This window comes from Chelonoidis abingdonii, chromosome 12 (assembly GCF_003597395.2).
Source record: "Chelonoidis abingdonii isolate Lonesome George chromosome 12, CheloAbing_2.0, whole genome shotgun sequence".
Classification (NCBI taxonomy): Eukaryota; Metazoa; Chordata; order Testudines; family Testudinidae; genus Chelonoidis; species Chelonoidis abingdonii.
This window is the reverse complement of record NC_133780.1, coordinates 660,922-676,990: the sequence shown is the minus strand read 5'-3', so window position 1 is coordinate 676,990 and position 16,069 is coordinate 660,922. Positions and strand designations below refer to the sequence as shown.

General features: G+C 53.9%; 2 protein-coding genes across 2 annotated transcripts in view; both read right to left on the bottom strand.

Moving 5' to 3' along the window:
• LOC116825567 (uncharacterized) overlaps positions 1 to 16,069 on the bottom strand; it is a 102,936-nt gene that overhangs the window by 38,049 nt on the left and 48,818 nt on the right. The gene's annotated exons all lie outside the window — the stretch shown is intronic.
• LOC142047599 (antigen peptide transporter 2-like) overlaps positions 14,456 to 16,069 on the bottom strand; it is a 4,052-nt gene continuing 2,438 nt past the window's right edge. The window contains exons 4-8 of the mRNA XM_075071462.1: positions 15,849 to 15,940; positions 15,536 to 15,709; positions 15,282 to 15,441; positions 14,993 to 15,129; positions 14,456 to 14,883 (exon numbers count right to left, since the gene is read on the bottom strand). Of these exons, the coding sequence (XP_074927563.1) occupies positions 14,692 to 14,883; positions 14,993 to 15,129; positions 15,282 to 15,441; positions 15,536 to 15,709; positions 15,849 to 15,940 (755 nt within the window). The 3' untranslated portion in view covers positions 14,456 to 14,691. The remainder of the gene's footprint in view (positions 14,884 to 14,992; positions 15,130 to 15,281; positions 15,442 to 15,535; positions 15,710 to 15,848; positions 15,941 to 16,069) is intronic.

Genomic DNA, 16,069 nt, shown 5'->3' with positions numbered 1-16,069 from the left:
CCGGCTCAGGCCCTAGGTCACGGCGGGGCAACAACCACTGAGTCCGAATGTCCAGGCCCTCAGGCAGGGCTGAGCAGTACTCAGAGGCTCCAGCCTCCTCAGGCCAGGGAGAGGGGGAGACTGACACCCCGGAGTGGGGTGGCGGGGGGGGACGCAGGCCCTCCCACTCCACTGCATCCCAGCCTGGGGCCAAGCAGCGGTGGGGAGTCGCTGCTGTCAGTGGGGATCCTGGCTGCAACACACTGACATTGGCTCTGGCAGTGCTGCAGCCAGACTGGGGTCGGCCACCCCCGGGCTACTTCCACACTCCCCGTCAGGTATCTGAGTCGTCGAGGCATCACCGGCGTCTCCAACACCATCGGCTCCTCTGGATAAGTAGCCGATGGTAGGCTCAGCAGCTCCTCGGGGTAGCTGGCATGAGGCAGGCTCGGCTCTTTCTCGGGGTAGCTGGAGCGGGGTGATCCCGGCCAGTCCTCCTTGGGGTAGCGAGCGCAGGGCAGGCTCGGCTGGCCGGGTGTGAGCTCCGGCTGGCAGCGGCTGCAGACGTCTGGCCCCTGCAGTGGCTGGGCCTCGACTGAGCTCTGCAGGTCAGCTTTTATACTTCCAGGTCTGTGCCGTGAGCTCTGAGGGCGGGTGCAGGACCCAGCGGCTCCACCCATGGTGTCCCTCAGCGGGGCTGTGGGATATCCCACTGCCTCACTACAGGACCCCTTTAAGCAAATAAAGGACCTTCTCATTCCCATAATTTTGGGCTCAGAAAGCCCTTGGATGGAAAAATATAGTCCGCAGATCTGTAGATGTCTAAGACACTGGATGTACTGGGTCAGCCCCAGACAATATTTGATCCAGCCTGTAAAAGTCCTGGCCTTATTTTAAATGATTTAAAAAAATGCAAAGCTAGCAAGAAGTTAGAATTGAAAAGGAAAAAAACCCAGTTCTGCATTCCCAGAGCCAGGGCCAGAGAGGGACAGCTCCTCGGTCTTCTGCTGTTCCTGATCCAGATGTGCTGAGTTTCTGAGACTCAGCAGCTCAGCTTTGTGCAGAATTTGGGGGGTTTGACACACAACATTCAGGGCAAAGCTTGGACCTGAGCTCGACCAGAGCACAGAGTCTTTTCCTCTGAAAATCACCATTTTGGATTCGATTTTTCCAAGCAGGCCCATTTGCCTCTCAGATGGGGGTGGGGTAGCCCATAATTCCCCTCTGGGAGACTCCCCTGCCCCGTCTTTGTCTGCTTATCGAACTCTGTGCTGGTTCCTGCTGCTGGACCAGGGGAATTGCCCATCCCTGATGCAGGCAGGGCCCCCGCAGAGACAAGACACTGGAGCGAGTCAGCCCTTTGGGTAGAAGTTGAGGCAAAGTCCCAGCTGCAGAAGCAGAGACGCAAACGCTGCAATACGAGAGCCTGAGGCCCAACACCCACAGGAGGAAACTGCTCTAACAACCAAGTGGGAATCTTCCCGTGGCAGGGCTGGCCCACAACATTTTGGCACCGGAAGTGGGAGCTCAAATGACACCCCATGCCCCCTCGCTTGGGCCAAAACTTTGAAAGGTCTCAATTCTGCCTTCTTCCTGTTCTACTCCTCTCATGGTACTGCTCTGCCACCTACCTCAATAAAGGAGAACTAATAACTTAAAATGCCTTGTCCAAAAATTTTAAGTTAACACTTAACTTTCAGGTTTCAGAGTAGCAGCTGTGCTAGTCTGTGTCCGCAAAAAGAACAGGAGTCCTTGTGGCACCTTAGAGACTAACAAATTTATTTGAGCATAAGCTTTCGTGAGCTACAGTCCACTTCATCGGATGCAGGCAGTGGAAAATATAGTAGAAAGATATATATATATTCACAGAGAACATGAAACAATGGGTGTTACCATACAGACTCTAACTTTCTAACTTAACTTGCAAACGCCTGAACAGCAAATGTAACTATTCTTGTCTGCATAGTAAATACTGGCATTTTTATCTGTTTGAATAATCAAAGTGGTGCTTTCCCTGCCTTCTTGGTTGCAAAGATTTGAACTGCTTCCTCCTGAAGGTCCACAGTCTGGGCCAGCTCATGCTCTTTTGAGATGGTTGCAAGGCCGACCAGCCTCTCCTGTGTTGTTGTGGAGAGTAGATGTGTTTTTATTAACTTCACCTAAATCACTCACATCAATGTCGTGCATGTCATCATGTGTCAACACTGTCTCTAGTGCCCTACATTGCTGGTGCAGGTCTTCTTCAGGTATAGTGAGGAGTTTTGGAATATCCTACAACACCCCAAATATACTGCTGTGTTCCTTGGGCTGCATGAAACGTTCTTCAGCTGACTGTATTGCACAATCTAGCACCTGGTTAAAGAATTCAACTTTGAATTGTTGTTTGGGGTCTCTTATGGGATTATCCCGTGCCTCGTAGTCAAAATGTCTTCTTCTTCAGTGACTCTTGTATTCTCGAATGGGTGGGAAAAGAGCTTCAGTGTGAAGTTCCTCTGCCAACTTCTGTGCACTCTTCAGAACATTTTGAAAATCCCTCATCTGAGAACCGGTAAGACTGTAGGATATTACTTTAGCGTTTGCTCCAGTTGTTCCATTGCTCCAGATGTATCAAGCGTCAACACACCCTCATAGACTCATAGACTCATAGACTCCATAGGTAGCAAGGGACGCAATATGAATCATCTAGTCCCTGACCTCCTGCACAAGGCACGGCACAAACCTACCCATACACATTTATAAAACACCGAACCATGACTGAGTTTATTGAAATCGTTCAAAATTGCGATTTGGAGACTTCAGCTGGCAGGAATCACCAGCAAGCGCCCAGCAGGCCCAGCGCTGCAGAGGAAGGGCGAAAAACCTCCAGGCCCTCTGCCATCGCCCTGGAGGAAATACTTCCTTACCGATCCCAAATATGGCGATCAGCTAAACGCCTGAGCATGTGGGCAAGAACTCACCAGCCAAGCACCCAAGAAAAGAATTCTCTGGAGTAACTCAGTTCCAATCCCATCCAACATCCCTACAGACTATTGAGCAGAACTATCTGCCGATAATGACCAATCCATTGCCCAATTAAACTATACCATCATAACATCATGTACCGCCCAGGAATTCCCTCCATATCTTATCAAGCTAGTCCTTCAAGCCCGATAAGTCTTTGCCCCCTACTTCCTCGGAAGCCGTTCGAACTTCAAACTCCCCTAATGGTTAGAAACTTCGTCTAATTTTCAAGTCTAAACTTCCTAATATCAGTTTGTACCCATCTCGGCCTCGTTGCCTACATAGTACTAACTTAATATTCCTACCGCCTCCTCGTTAATGCCCCCGGATATATTTATATAGAGCAAATTGCATATCCCCCCGGAGCCCTTCTTTTGGCCAGGCTGAACAAGCAAGCTTTTGACGTCTCCTTTCGTAAGGCAGATTTTTCCATTCCTTCGGATCATCTAGTAGCCCGTCTCTGACCCTGTTCCAGTTTGAAATTCATCCTTCTTAAACAATGGACACCAGAACTGCACAATATTCAGTGGGGGTCACCAGCTGCCGGTATAAACGGCACTAACACCTCCTTTTCCTTTGGAAATACCGGTCGCTGAATGCATCCTAACACCGATTTGCTTTTTAAAACAGCCATATCACATTGCGGCTCATAGTCATCTGCTATCAACCAATTACCACCAAGGTTCTCCTCCTCTCACTCGTTCCAACTAGATGCGTCCCAACGTATTATCTAACAATTCTTATATTAATGACCCTAATGAGGACTTGCACTTTTCAACTATTATATTTCATCTATTACTATTACTCCAGCGTGTACAAGGTGGGTCCAGATTTCCTGAATAGTCCCGGTCCTTCTCCGTGTTAGCAATACCCCCAGCTTGTGTCACCCGCAACTTTATTAACAATTCGCTTTGTGCCAAGGTTCAGTAATAAATAGGATAAATAAGATCGGTCAAAAACCGGATCCTTGAGGGACCTCGCTAAGTAACCTCCTTCCGTCAGCTGACAGTTCACTCCTTGAGTAGACCGCTGGAGTCTCCCCTTTAACCAGTTTTCAATATCCACTTACAACTTTCACATCATACCCATCTTTTCCAAGTTACTAACAGTTACCCATGCGGAACCGTGTCAAAAGCGCCTTACTGGAAATCGAGGTAAATTAGATCTCACCGCATTATCCTGTCTAAGTAATCCGTCACCTTCTCAAAGAAGGAGATAGTTGGTTTGGCCGATCTAACCTTTTATAACTCCATGTTTGCAACTCGTCCCAATTACCCATTGACTCAATGTCCTTAACTAACTTTCTCCCTTAAAATTTTTTCCAAGACCTTACAACACGACAGATACGTCAAGCTTAACGGCCTATAATTAACCCGGATCACTTTTATTCCCTTTTACAATAAGGAACTACGTTAGCAATTCTCGCAGTCATACGGCACAACCCCTGAGTTACCGATGTTAAAAATTCTCGCTAACGGCTGCAATTTCAACGCGCCAGTTTCTTTAATATCCTAGGTGGAGATGTCCGGTCCCTCCGTTTTTGTCCATTAAGCGGTAGTTTGGCCTCTACCTCAGATGCGGTAATCCACTCCATATCACATTCCCCGTTTGTCATCCTCCACGTCCCTCAACTCCTCACTAGTCTTATTACTAGTGGATGGCAAAGTACTTATTAGATATTGGGCCATGCCTAGTTATCGTTAACCTTCCGCTCCATCCTCAGTGTAATAAGCGGCCTCACTTCCTTCTTACTTTGTTTTCTTCTTTTATGCTGGCTGTAGACACTTATTACTATTGGTTTTGGATTCCCCTTCAGCAAGGTCCAGTTCTATTCGCGGTTTTAGCCTTCCTCACTTTATTCTACAGTTCTGACCTCACTAAAGGTAGCTCCTTGCTAATCCCGCCGTTTCTACCACTCCCTGTAAGCTTCTGACTTTTACCTAATCCCTCTACTAATCTGAGATGCTTGCTCATCCACGCTGGGCTACAACTCCTCCCATGGTTATTTTCCCCTTTCTCGGCAGCAGCTTCCGACAGTTTTCCGCAGCTGCGTACTTAAAGTAAATATCAAGCCCTCCGCCGCATTTAAAATCCCTGGGAGCTCTTGCTTAACGCTTATTTCAAACAGTAAGTCCATGCACACACTAAGCCCACACTAATTTGAAGTTAGTGTATGTTTCTGGTGATTCCTTTACCTCTCACTTGTTCTCCCACGAACAGTTCCTGTCATAGCATTAGCCTCGCATTAATGCCAACTATGGCATCTCTGTCCGTTCCAATTTGGTGTTTGCAGCTTTATCTCCTCCACTCGACTTTCCCATCGTAATGCGCACTTTAGTGTCTATTCAGTGGGAGAGAGAATGTTCCCAGGATTTGCTTCAAATTTGGCCATTTGACAGCAGTTGATCAGAGAAAAATACATAGATGCTTTGAATTACAATTAAAAAAATTCAGCAGCTCACTAAGCTGATTGCTGCATCACTGACCACCACATTCAGGCTTCAATGAGAACTGCATGGGAACAAAAAAAGTCGAGGGTTTTAACTTCGGATCCATGTCCTGCACTCTTGTCTTTCCTCCATGTTAGCACCAGTATCATAGCCCTGACCTCTCATATCAGCTATCGATTTCCAATATCTTCAGCTTTTTAGAAGCACTTTTGTCCTATCAGCTCAATGTAGTACACAATGTCATAATTAGAAATGCTTTTGACAGTCACCATTGGCAGGGACAATTTTCACTAGGTTCTGTTGGTTGTTATAAAATCACCATTAAAGTCATTTGTTCCGTATGGCTGACGTCAGGTAGCAGTCCAGAATAACAGAGTAATATCTTGCTGAACTTCAGATCTCCACAAATCTTTCTGTTTGACTTTCTGTTGCCAGTTAACTGTATGAATATTGTGATTGTTTTTCAAGTGTGGTGCGTGTAGATTTCTGGGTGGTGACTCTTCTAGATGCTCCATGAGTACAGCATCAAACTCAGCCATCAGCTCCACAATTTTAAGGAAGTTTCCATTGTTTGGCACATACAGCTGATCTGAAATGCCATGCAGTGTTAGGTTTTGGGTAGCAAGCATTCTCACAATGGCAATAAGCCTTTTCAGAACATTTTGCCAGTAAAGAGACTCTGATGCAATCTTCTCTTGATGCTGATCATCTATGGTGGCCTTTAACCTTAGTCTCATCTCAGGCTCTTTCCGCCTATGGAATGCTCTCTGGTGATTTGCTGCCTTCTCATGGCATGCCAGATTTCTAGCCAGATTATTCCAGTTCTTTGTTCCTGTAGAACCCAGTGTGGCTGGAACATTAGACTGGAAGAGTTTGCAATAAAGAGAGTATGCAGCATTCTGGGTTTATAAGTACATAAGCCATGGCCTCTCCACTTTGTCACTATTGGGGATTTCACACCAGTAATGTGTTGGATGGAAACTTCTATTTCCGTTGTCTTTGGGGAACATAAAGTTTTTCACTTGCTGTGGCCCAGGCAGTACAAGGAAGTCCCGCAGGCTACTGCTCAAGTGGGGCCACAGTCCTGGATCATCTAGACTTAAGGAACTAAACTCAGCAGCAGCTGTTTCTTGCGCCTCCACCACACTCTACTGTGCAGTCCATGCAATAAACCACAGCATTAAACACCTTTGACTTTCACTACTCAGACTTCTCCCTCTTTGTTACTTTTTTCCTGCCCTCCAGTCTCCCAGGTGTAACCCCAACTTATATTTCTACCTTAGCTGAGCCTGGTGCCCCCTATTTCTCCCCCGAGAAGGGCTACTGAACAGCCCTGCCAGAGGTAACCGGAGTTCACCTGCATCTCATTGGTGACATGGAGTTTCTCTGAGGTTAGGTGACCCACTGCTGTATTTACCATGACACCACTGCCCGCGAGGGTCGCTGGGCTGGTCCCCCTCTATTCCAACTTACCCCTATGGGTCAGGTGGGGGGAGTCTTGGGCTGGGGGTTGGGGATTTCTGGCAGGCCCCCAAAGAAGGATGGGGGGGTTGTGGGGGACTCAGGCCCATGGAGGAGAACGGAGCCAAGGGGCTGGAGGGTTAAGGAGCAGAGCCCTTGGCAGCAGGCCCTGCAGAAAGTTCTCACTGGCAGGTCATTTCTCCGCCCCCGTGTTTCCAGCTGACTATCCCTGGTCTGTCTCCCGCTCCCTTCACCCCAGATCTACTCACCGTCTGCCACTGCTGCCATCAGTGCCCCTCAGCACAGCCCCAGGGCGACTCCCAGGGCCATGGCTCCTGTGCTGGGTCAGTGGTTTCCCCCACTCTGGAGAGGAACAACCACCCCAGCTCCAGCCCCTGGGAAGCTGCAGCTCTGAGGGAGTGGGCATGTTCTTGCTGTGTTCTGTGAAGGCTGAGTGGGGAGTATTGACCTGCGAAGGTTGCAGGGGAGTTGGGACTGGCCGCCTTGGGGAAGGGAGGAGACCTGAGCATGTAACCTGAGACTCCAGGAGGGGGGTTGGAAGCCAGGCAACACCTCTGCCCAGGAAACTGGACAAAGGCTGGGGGAGGAGCCGGGGGAGGCTGAGTGAGAGGCTGGGGGGGAGTTTTCAGTTTTGAAGCTGGCTGGGAAATGGAGGGGTGCCCTGACGGGGCTCAGGCCTCCCAGCGGGGCTGTGGCCTCCCTGGGGCCCCAGATGGACCTAACTAAGTGGGGTCTTGTTGTCTGTACCTGCAAGACCTGTTTGGGACTGTGTTCCTGTCATCTAAATAAACCTTCTGCTTTACTGGCTGGCTGAGAGTCACGTCTGACTGCAAAGAGGGGGTGCAGGACCCTGTGGCTTCCCCAGGACCCTGCCTTGGTGGACTCGCTGTGGGAAGCGCACGGAGGGGCAGAGGATGCTGAATGCTCCAAGGAGAGACCCAGGAGGTGAAGACATGTGAGCTTCTTGCCCTGCAGACAGTCTCCTCTGAGGGAGAGGAGGCTCCCCGAAGTCCTGCCTGGCTTTGTGGGGAGCAGTTCCAGAGCATCGCCCGGGGACTCTGTGACAACTGGTGGCAGGGGTGGGACATACTGCACCTCATGGATGGTGCTTCTTGCAGTAAGTGACTGGAGAGCAGTAAAACGAAGGGGGATTGACAGGGACCAGGTGGGCTGAAGATTCAGAGAAAGATGGCTTCAGGGGGCGATTAACCCCTGAGAGGTGGTGACCTCAAGAAGGGCTGGTGCACTAGGGGTCCCCCTGGAAACCATGGGGAGCGGCGAGCACCCCGACCTGTGAGTGGCCAGCAGGAAGATGTACGCCAAGCGGCGCAAGTGTGACCTGCTGGAGCTGTGCAAGCAGAGGGGGCTGCGCACTGGGAGGCTGACCAAGGACCAGCTGATTGCCCAGCTGGAGGATGGAGACCTGAGCCCTGTCTCTGAGGGAAGCAGCCGGGCAGATGCAGCGCAGTCACCAGTGTCTGTCCCCGCTGGGAGTGGTCAGCCAGCGGATGAAGGCTTCCCGAGACCCCCGCTTCCTAGGCCTAGGGGAAGGGCGGGGAGGAGCCCAGCAAATACCGAGGGCACCGTGACCCCCCAGACCAGCAGGGGATCCTCCCAGCGAAGCTCACCCCCCAGCAGGGGATCCTCCTGGCGACGCTCGGCATCCATGGAGCGGAAGCAGCTGGAATGGGAGAAAGAGCTAAAACAGAGAGCTGGAAGATCATGAGGAACAGAGGGAACATGAAGAGAGATAAAGGCAGCGGGAACTGGAGGAGAAAGAGAGACAGAGGGAGCATGAACTGAGGCTGGCCCGGCTGAGGAGCAGCAGGCCCCTGGCTGCGGTGAGTGAGGGGGGGCCCAGGACTGTGCGGAGCTTTGATAAGTGCATCCTGGCCCAGTGTAAGGAGGGGGAGGACATGGATGACTTCCTGGATACCTTTGACACAGCCTGCGAGCTGCACCAGGTAGATCCTGCGGACAGACTCCGGGTTCTCACCCCCTTACTGGACCCCAAGGCCGTGGCATTGTACCACCAGCTGGGGGAGGAGGAGAAAGGGAACTACGAACCATTCAAGCAGGCCCTGCTGCGCGAGTTTGGGCTCACTCCTGAGATGTACCAGGAGAGGTTCCGGAGTCAGTGTAAAACCCCTGAGGTCTCATATCTGCAATTAGCCGTCTGCATGGAGGGATATGCCAGCAAGTGGGCAGATGGGGCCCAGACGAAGAGGGACCTGGTTAAACTGCTGGTACTGGAGCAACTGTGTGAGCGGTGCCCATCCAACCTGAGGCTGTAGTTGAGGGACCAAAAGCCAGAGAACCCGCGACATGCAGGGCGGCTGGCGATGAGTTTGTGAAGAGCTGGTCAGGGGGTGGCAGGGAGGAGTCCCAAAGGAACAGGCCCACCGCGATGCAGAGAGAGAGTCATTCTGGGGCCGTCCCATAAAAAACGTGGAGAACCCCCTCCCAAGAGGGACATGCGGCGTTAGGGCCAACCGACCAGCTCGAGGGGACCAATGGGACATGGGCTGCTATCACTGTGGCCAAAGAGGCCACATACAGACCCAGTGCCCCAGGCTCAGGTACAGACCAAGCAGACTGGACCCACTGAGGGTTAACTTGGTAGAGGCCCAGCCAGACAAGGGGCAGGCTTCCCAGGAAAGGGGGGCTGGCAGCTTATCAACTGATCAGGAGGGAGGAGGGCCCCAAGCCACCTCCTCCGCAGAGCTGGATGCTCTGGACATCAGGTTTTCCGTTTGCAGGGTGGGCGCAGGGCTGTCCCTGTGGAGCGAATGCCTTGTTCCCCGGAGGTGGATGGGAGGAAAGTCTATGGATACTGGGACATGGGCGCTGAGGTGACACTGGGCCGGCCCGAGGTGGTAGCTCCAGATCAGGTGATGCCCAACACCTTCCTGAGCCTGACGGGGGTGGGCGGGACCCCATTCAAGGTGCCTGTGGTGAGGGTACACTTGAAATGGGGGGACAAGGAGGGCCCCAAGAAAGTGGGGGTGCACCCCCATTTACCCAGAGGTGTTAATGGGGGGGGACATGGAGAACTGGCCAAGCAACCCCCACGGTGCCCTGGTCATGACCCGTAGCCCGAGCCTGCAAGGGACACTATGCCCCAAGGTGCAGGACCCTAACTTGGTGGGGAGGGAACGCCCAGGGGCACGGCTCAGAGAGGCTGCGGCTTCAGACCCAGCCAGTGAGAGACAGCAGGTCCCCATCCCTGTCCCAGCTGCTGAGTTCCAGGCTGAGCTGCAGAAAGATCCCTCCTTGCGGAGGCCAAGGGACCGGGCTGACCTCGGTGCGGTACAGACCATGGGGGAAGGTTGCTGGAAAAGGTTCCTGTGGGAGAAGGGGTTCCTGTACCGAGAATGGGCTCCCCCAGGGAAAATGGAGTCAGGGGATCAGGAGGCAGCTGGTGGTACCCCAGAAGTATCGCTACTAACTGCTGTGCTGGGCCCATGAGATCCCCCTCTCAGGGCACCAGGGAACCTGGCGTTGCCGGCAGAGGCTGCTACAGAACTTTTACTGGCCTGGGGTCTTTACCCATGTCCGGCAGTACTGCCAATCCTGTGACCCCTGCCAGAGGGTGGGGAAGGCCTGGGACAAGGGGAAAATGGCTGTAGGACCCTTGCCTAGCACAGAGGAGCCTTTCCAGAGGGTGGCTAAGGTCAAAGGGGGTGGGAGGTCTTAACCAAGAGAGCCTGAATCACAGCTCCCCAGACTGGAACGCTGGGAGAAGACCCCAGCCCAGCTTGAACCCCAGGAGTATGTGGGGGGGAAGAACATGGGCCGCATCAGTCTTCCCACCTGCGCACTATGAGTGCCACCGAGCACCCCCGACCTAAAGTGGGGCAGGAAACTGGAAGGGCCTCGTGTAATGCTCACCCAGGAAGGGGGGTGGATGCTGGGGCATCCATGGGAATGTAGATAGGTTCAAACTTGCCCAGGTCACTGGCTGAAGTGACCCCGCCCAGTTCGGTCTCGAAGTGGGGAGAGATGTGATGAAGTGGGAATGTTCTGGCTGTGTTCTGTGAATGCTGAGTGAGGAGTGTTGGCCTGAGAAGGTTGCAGGGGAGTTGGGACTGCCTGCCTTGGGGGAGGATACCTGAGCATGAACCCATGAGGGGGATTGGAGGCCAGGTGACACCTCTGCCCTGGACGCTGAACAGAGGACACAAAGGCTGGGGGAGAGGCTGGGAGGAGTTTCAGTTTGGAGCTGGCTGGGAAATGGAGAGGGGGGCCATGACGGGGCTTGGGCTTCCCAACGGGGCTGTGGCCTCCGTGGACCTAATTAAAGGGGGTCCTGTTGTCTGTACTGGCAAGACCTGTTTTGGACTGTGTTCCTGTCATCGAATAAACCTTCTGTGTCCTGGCTGGCTGAGAGTCACATCTGACTGCAGAGTGGGGGTGCAGGACCCTCTGGCTTCCCGAGGACCCTGACGGGGCAGACTCGCTGTGGGAAGTGCACGGATGGGCATATGCTGAATGCTCCAAGGAGAGACCCAGGAGGTGAAGCCATGTGAGCTTCTTGCCCTGCAGACAGTCTGCTCCGAGGGAGAGGAGGCTCCCCAGAGTCCTGCCTGGCTTGATGGGGAGCTGTTCCAGAGCATCGCCCAGGGACTCCGTGACAGCAGCCCCACCGTGTCACTTTCACTTTCCCAAGTGTTGTCAATCACAAGCCCAGCTGGCCAATCAGAACGTGGGGAGGGATCTTGCAGTATCCCAACAGAACTGGGTCTGGGAGGTTTCCCCCCAGAGCTGCAGGCGAAGAGCCATTCACCTGGCAGCACCCGAGGGAGGCTCTGCTAGCTGGTGCTGGGGGGGACAGACTCCAGCACCTCAGGGGTCAGTCCCCACCCCCACAACCTCCTGCACGTGGGAGACCAGCCGTCAATTCTCACAATGTCCTAGCTCCCGAGGCCAGACGGGCCCATCTAATCTGAGCTCTGCCTGGCCCAGGCCAGAGCCCTGCCCGGCATTCACTGCTGGTTGAACTGGGGTAGATCTCTTAGGAAACCTTCAGTCTCGTACTGTTTGGGGTCTGTTCTGAAAGCCCAGCTCCCGAAGTCCTGTGGGTCTGTGAGAAGGACACTCTCCTCTTTGATTTTAACAAGCAGGTTCCTAGCCCTGGGGTTTGTGAAGAAAAGTTTGAAAACTTCAAGTGAGAGCGACTGAAAGGCCCAGAAACCAGGCAAAAAAAGAAATTCTATGCACAGTCAACCTGTGGAACTCCTTGCCAGAGGATGTTGTGAAGGCCAGGACTATAACAGTTCAAAAAAGAACTAGATAAGTTCCTGGAGGACAGGTCCATCAATGGCTATTAGCCAGGCTGGACACAGAGTCCCTGACCTCTGTTTGCCAGCAGCTGGGATGGATCACTTGCTGATTCCCTGTTCTGTTCATTCCCTCTGGGGCACCTGGCATTGGCCACTGTCAGAAGACAGGATACTGGGTTAGATGGACCTTTGGTCTCACCCAGTCTGGCCATTCCTATGCTCTTAAGATATATTGGAATTGGAAAAGGTACAGAAAAGGACTGACAGCAACATGATTATTGTATAAGGTCTGAGTTATATATTGACCTGGCTATGTGGCTGATCCCTTGGGATTAGAATGACCTTTTGTTTGATGAAATTGGTTTTAAATAACCACTCATCCTGAAGTCTAGTGTCCGGGCGATGAAACAAGTGCTGCAATGCCTAAGGAAACTGCATTCTTGACTTTTTTTTAACCAGTGAGGTGAGACAGGTTACTTTTGTTACTAGCTTAGTATATCTTATGGGAGAATAATCCCACTCTGGGATGCATCTGCTCTATTTCTCAGCAGTTTGTCCTGAATTTGACATCCTTAGCTATGACCCACTGAGGCACAGTGACAGCATTAAGACACTTTTCCACAGGGCCCCCGCTGTGTAGCTGGATAGGAGAATGGGAAGCAGATGCAAACACTGCGAGTCTTGTACATTTCTATCCCTTAACCCAACATAATGAAACAAAGGGCAGCTCTAGCTCATGTAACTAGGCAGCAGCAAATCAAAACAAGAACTCACCAGAGCTCCCCTCTCTGGCATCTTGTGCGCCAGAGACAGAGTGCTAGGACTGGCTTGAGCCCCCCGGGGTGGAGAAGAGGTCTTGGCTCACCAAGCTACCAGACAACCCTGTCACCTGTCCCACCTCATCCTCCATCTTCACTTCCTCCTCGGGAGTGAGTCTGCTGGCTGCTCTCTCCAGCCCCCCAAAGTGTCCACAGGGCTCTCGGTGATGGAGGTGGGGTTGCTGCTGAGGATGGCATCTAGCTCCTTGCCGCACTGGAGTGACGGTCTGCCTCCCTTGCCTTCTGGTGCACCTGCCTCAGCTGCTTGATCTTCACATGGCCCTGCTGCATGTCCCGTTCGTGGCCCTTATCCAGCATGCCACGAGAAATCTTCTCATAGGTATCAAAGTTCCTACAGCTGGAGCAGAGCTGGGACAGCACAGCCTCCTCCCCCTACAGACTTAGCAGATCCAATGACTCAGGTGTGCTCCAAGCAGGAGAGCACTCACTGCGTGAAGCTGCCATTGTCAGCAGGGAGGATGCAATGTGAGCTGTCCACACTGAGCAAACAGGAAGTGGAATTTCAAAAATTCCCAGTCCTTTAAAAGGGGGAGGGTGGATGCCCGTGTACCTGGGTGCAGGGCAGCAGAGTTTGAACTGCTGACCAGAGCGGTCAGGGTGGACATTGTGGGACACCTCCTGGAGGCCATTTACAGTGACATAAACAAGTGCAATGTCTACACTGACACTTTGTCAATATAATGTTGCCGCAAAAAGCTCTCTGCCTCTCGTCAAAGTGGTTTTATTTTGTTGGCATAGCAGGAGAGTTAAATCGGTGGGAGGAGCAGTGGAGCGTGTACACCTCCGCTGTTTAGTCGACAAAATTGTGTAGTGTAGACAAGGCCTCAGTTTCCCCCTCTGGAGATAGTGATGTTGACCAGTGGCCCAGGGGAGCGGAGAGATTCCATTCGCCTTGTTAAGTTTTATTTAGCTTGGAGATGGTCAATGTTCCCACAGCCGCCATCGCTAACAGCCTATCTCACCCCTCTGCCCCCAGGCACTCAGGCCTGTCTGACATTTCAGCGTCTGTGACCTAGTGACCCCGTTGGCCTGCAGCCCCTCCCAGGATCAGCTCTGCTCCGCCAGCCTGGGAGAGAAACCGGAGTGACACCAGCCCCAGTGCTGACAGACAGCGGCTGCTGTTACTGTGTGACAGACCCACCTGCTCGGAGCCTGAAGCGCCTCCTGCTGGCTCTCCGCAGCAGTGCACTGGCACTGCCCGGGCTGAGCCCCAGCCACGCGCTGACCCGCAATTCCCAGCTCTCCGGGTGGGTAGCAGAGCACCAGCCTGACCGGGAGGCCACGTTCTTCGTTAAACACGACTGGTTCCGTGGGGCGTTACAGCCAGGGACTGGCTCCAGCAAGAGCGAACGCTGCAGCCCTGGGCTGGGTCAGGAGACCAGCGATGGCGTTTCCAGCCAGAGACCGTCACAGACACCGGTCGGATGTTTCACCTCGTTAATGTATTTTACAAAACACTCTTCTCGCGCTCAGCCAATCGAACACGCCTGCCCCCCCGGGACTCCCTGCGCAGAACTGACACCCCAACGCAGGCGATAAACCAGTGACCTGACATCATACACTAATCAGACGCTGTCAGTATGTTCCATGTCACACTGTGCCGGGGGGAGGAGGGGACGGGTCGTCAGGCTGGTGCTGGGCTATTCCTCAGGGCGGGGGTTACTCGGCCAGGTCTCTCTGCACCAGTCTGTAGTAGGGGCCTTTGCGCCCCATCAGCTCGGCATGCGTCCCCTCCTCTGCCACAGCCCCGCCCTCCAGCACCACGATCCGGTCAGCGTTCTCCACTGTCTGCATGCGGTGGGCGATCACCAGCACCGTCCAGGGCCCCTGGCTCAGCACCGACTGGTGGATCTAGGGGGAGGAGCAGAGCCGCGTTAGGATCTGTCCGCACCCGACGCAGACCAAAGACACTCAGGCCATCCAGGCTCGGAGTTCGGATCCCACCGCACCCACCACTCACCGCGCATTCGCTCTCCGTGTCCAGCGCGCTGGTGGCTTCGTCCAGGATCAGCACGGCCGGCTGGCGGATCAGCGCCCGGGCAATGGCGATCCGCTGCTTCTGCCCCGCCGAGAGCTGCCCACCCTTCTCCCCCACATCTGGAGGAGGTGAGAGAGAGAGAGAGAGAGAGGGAGGGAGGGGTCAGGACTCCTGGGTTCTCTCCCTGACTCTGGGAAAGTCTCCTCGACTCTAGTTGGTTACGGAGGGGCATTTCCCAGAAGCCCTTGCAGCGCGGGCGTTGGCGAATCACCTGTCTCAAAGCCGCTGTCCAGCTCCATGATGAATCCGGAGGCATGGGCCGCTCTGGCCGCCCTGGTGACCTGCTCCTCCCCGCAGCCCCCCAGCCCGTAAGCGATGTTCTCCCGGATGGAGCCAGAGAAGAGGACAGGCTCCTGCCCCACCAGGGCCACCTGCCAGTGAGAGGGGGCAGCGTTAGGGGCTGAGACCCCCAACACATCACACCCAGTGCGCAGCAGCCCAGCCCCTGCCCCCCGCTGCCCTCACCTGGCGGTGCAGGTACCGGTGATCGTATTCCCGGATGGGGGCCCCGTCCAGCAGGATCTCCCCGGCCTGGGGTTCATAGAACCGCTCCAGCAACCCCACACAAGTGGTCTTCCCGCTGCCGTTCAGCCCCACCAGCGCTGTCACCTCCCCAGGGCGCAGCTCGAAGGACACAGCCTGGGACAGTGGGGAGAATATCAAAGTGCCTGTCACGCAGGGGATTGGGAGCCAGGCGGATCCCCTCCTTGGGGGAAGACCCATGAGCTGGGGGTAGGGTGTAGCTGGGGGTAGGGTGTAGCCGCCTCGCTGTAAGTACCTTTAGGACCTGGCGGTCCGGGCGGGAGGGGTGAGGGTAGGGTGTAGCTGAGGAGCAGGGTGTAGCCGCCTCGCTGTAGGTACCTTTAGGACCTGGCGGTCCGGGCGGGAGGGGTGAGGGTAGGGTGTAGCTGAGGGGCAGGGTGTAGCTGAGGGGCAGGGTGTAGCTGCCCCGCTGTCGGTATCTTTAGGACCTGGCGGTCTGGGTGGGAGGGTTGGGGG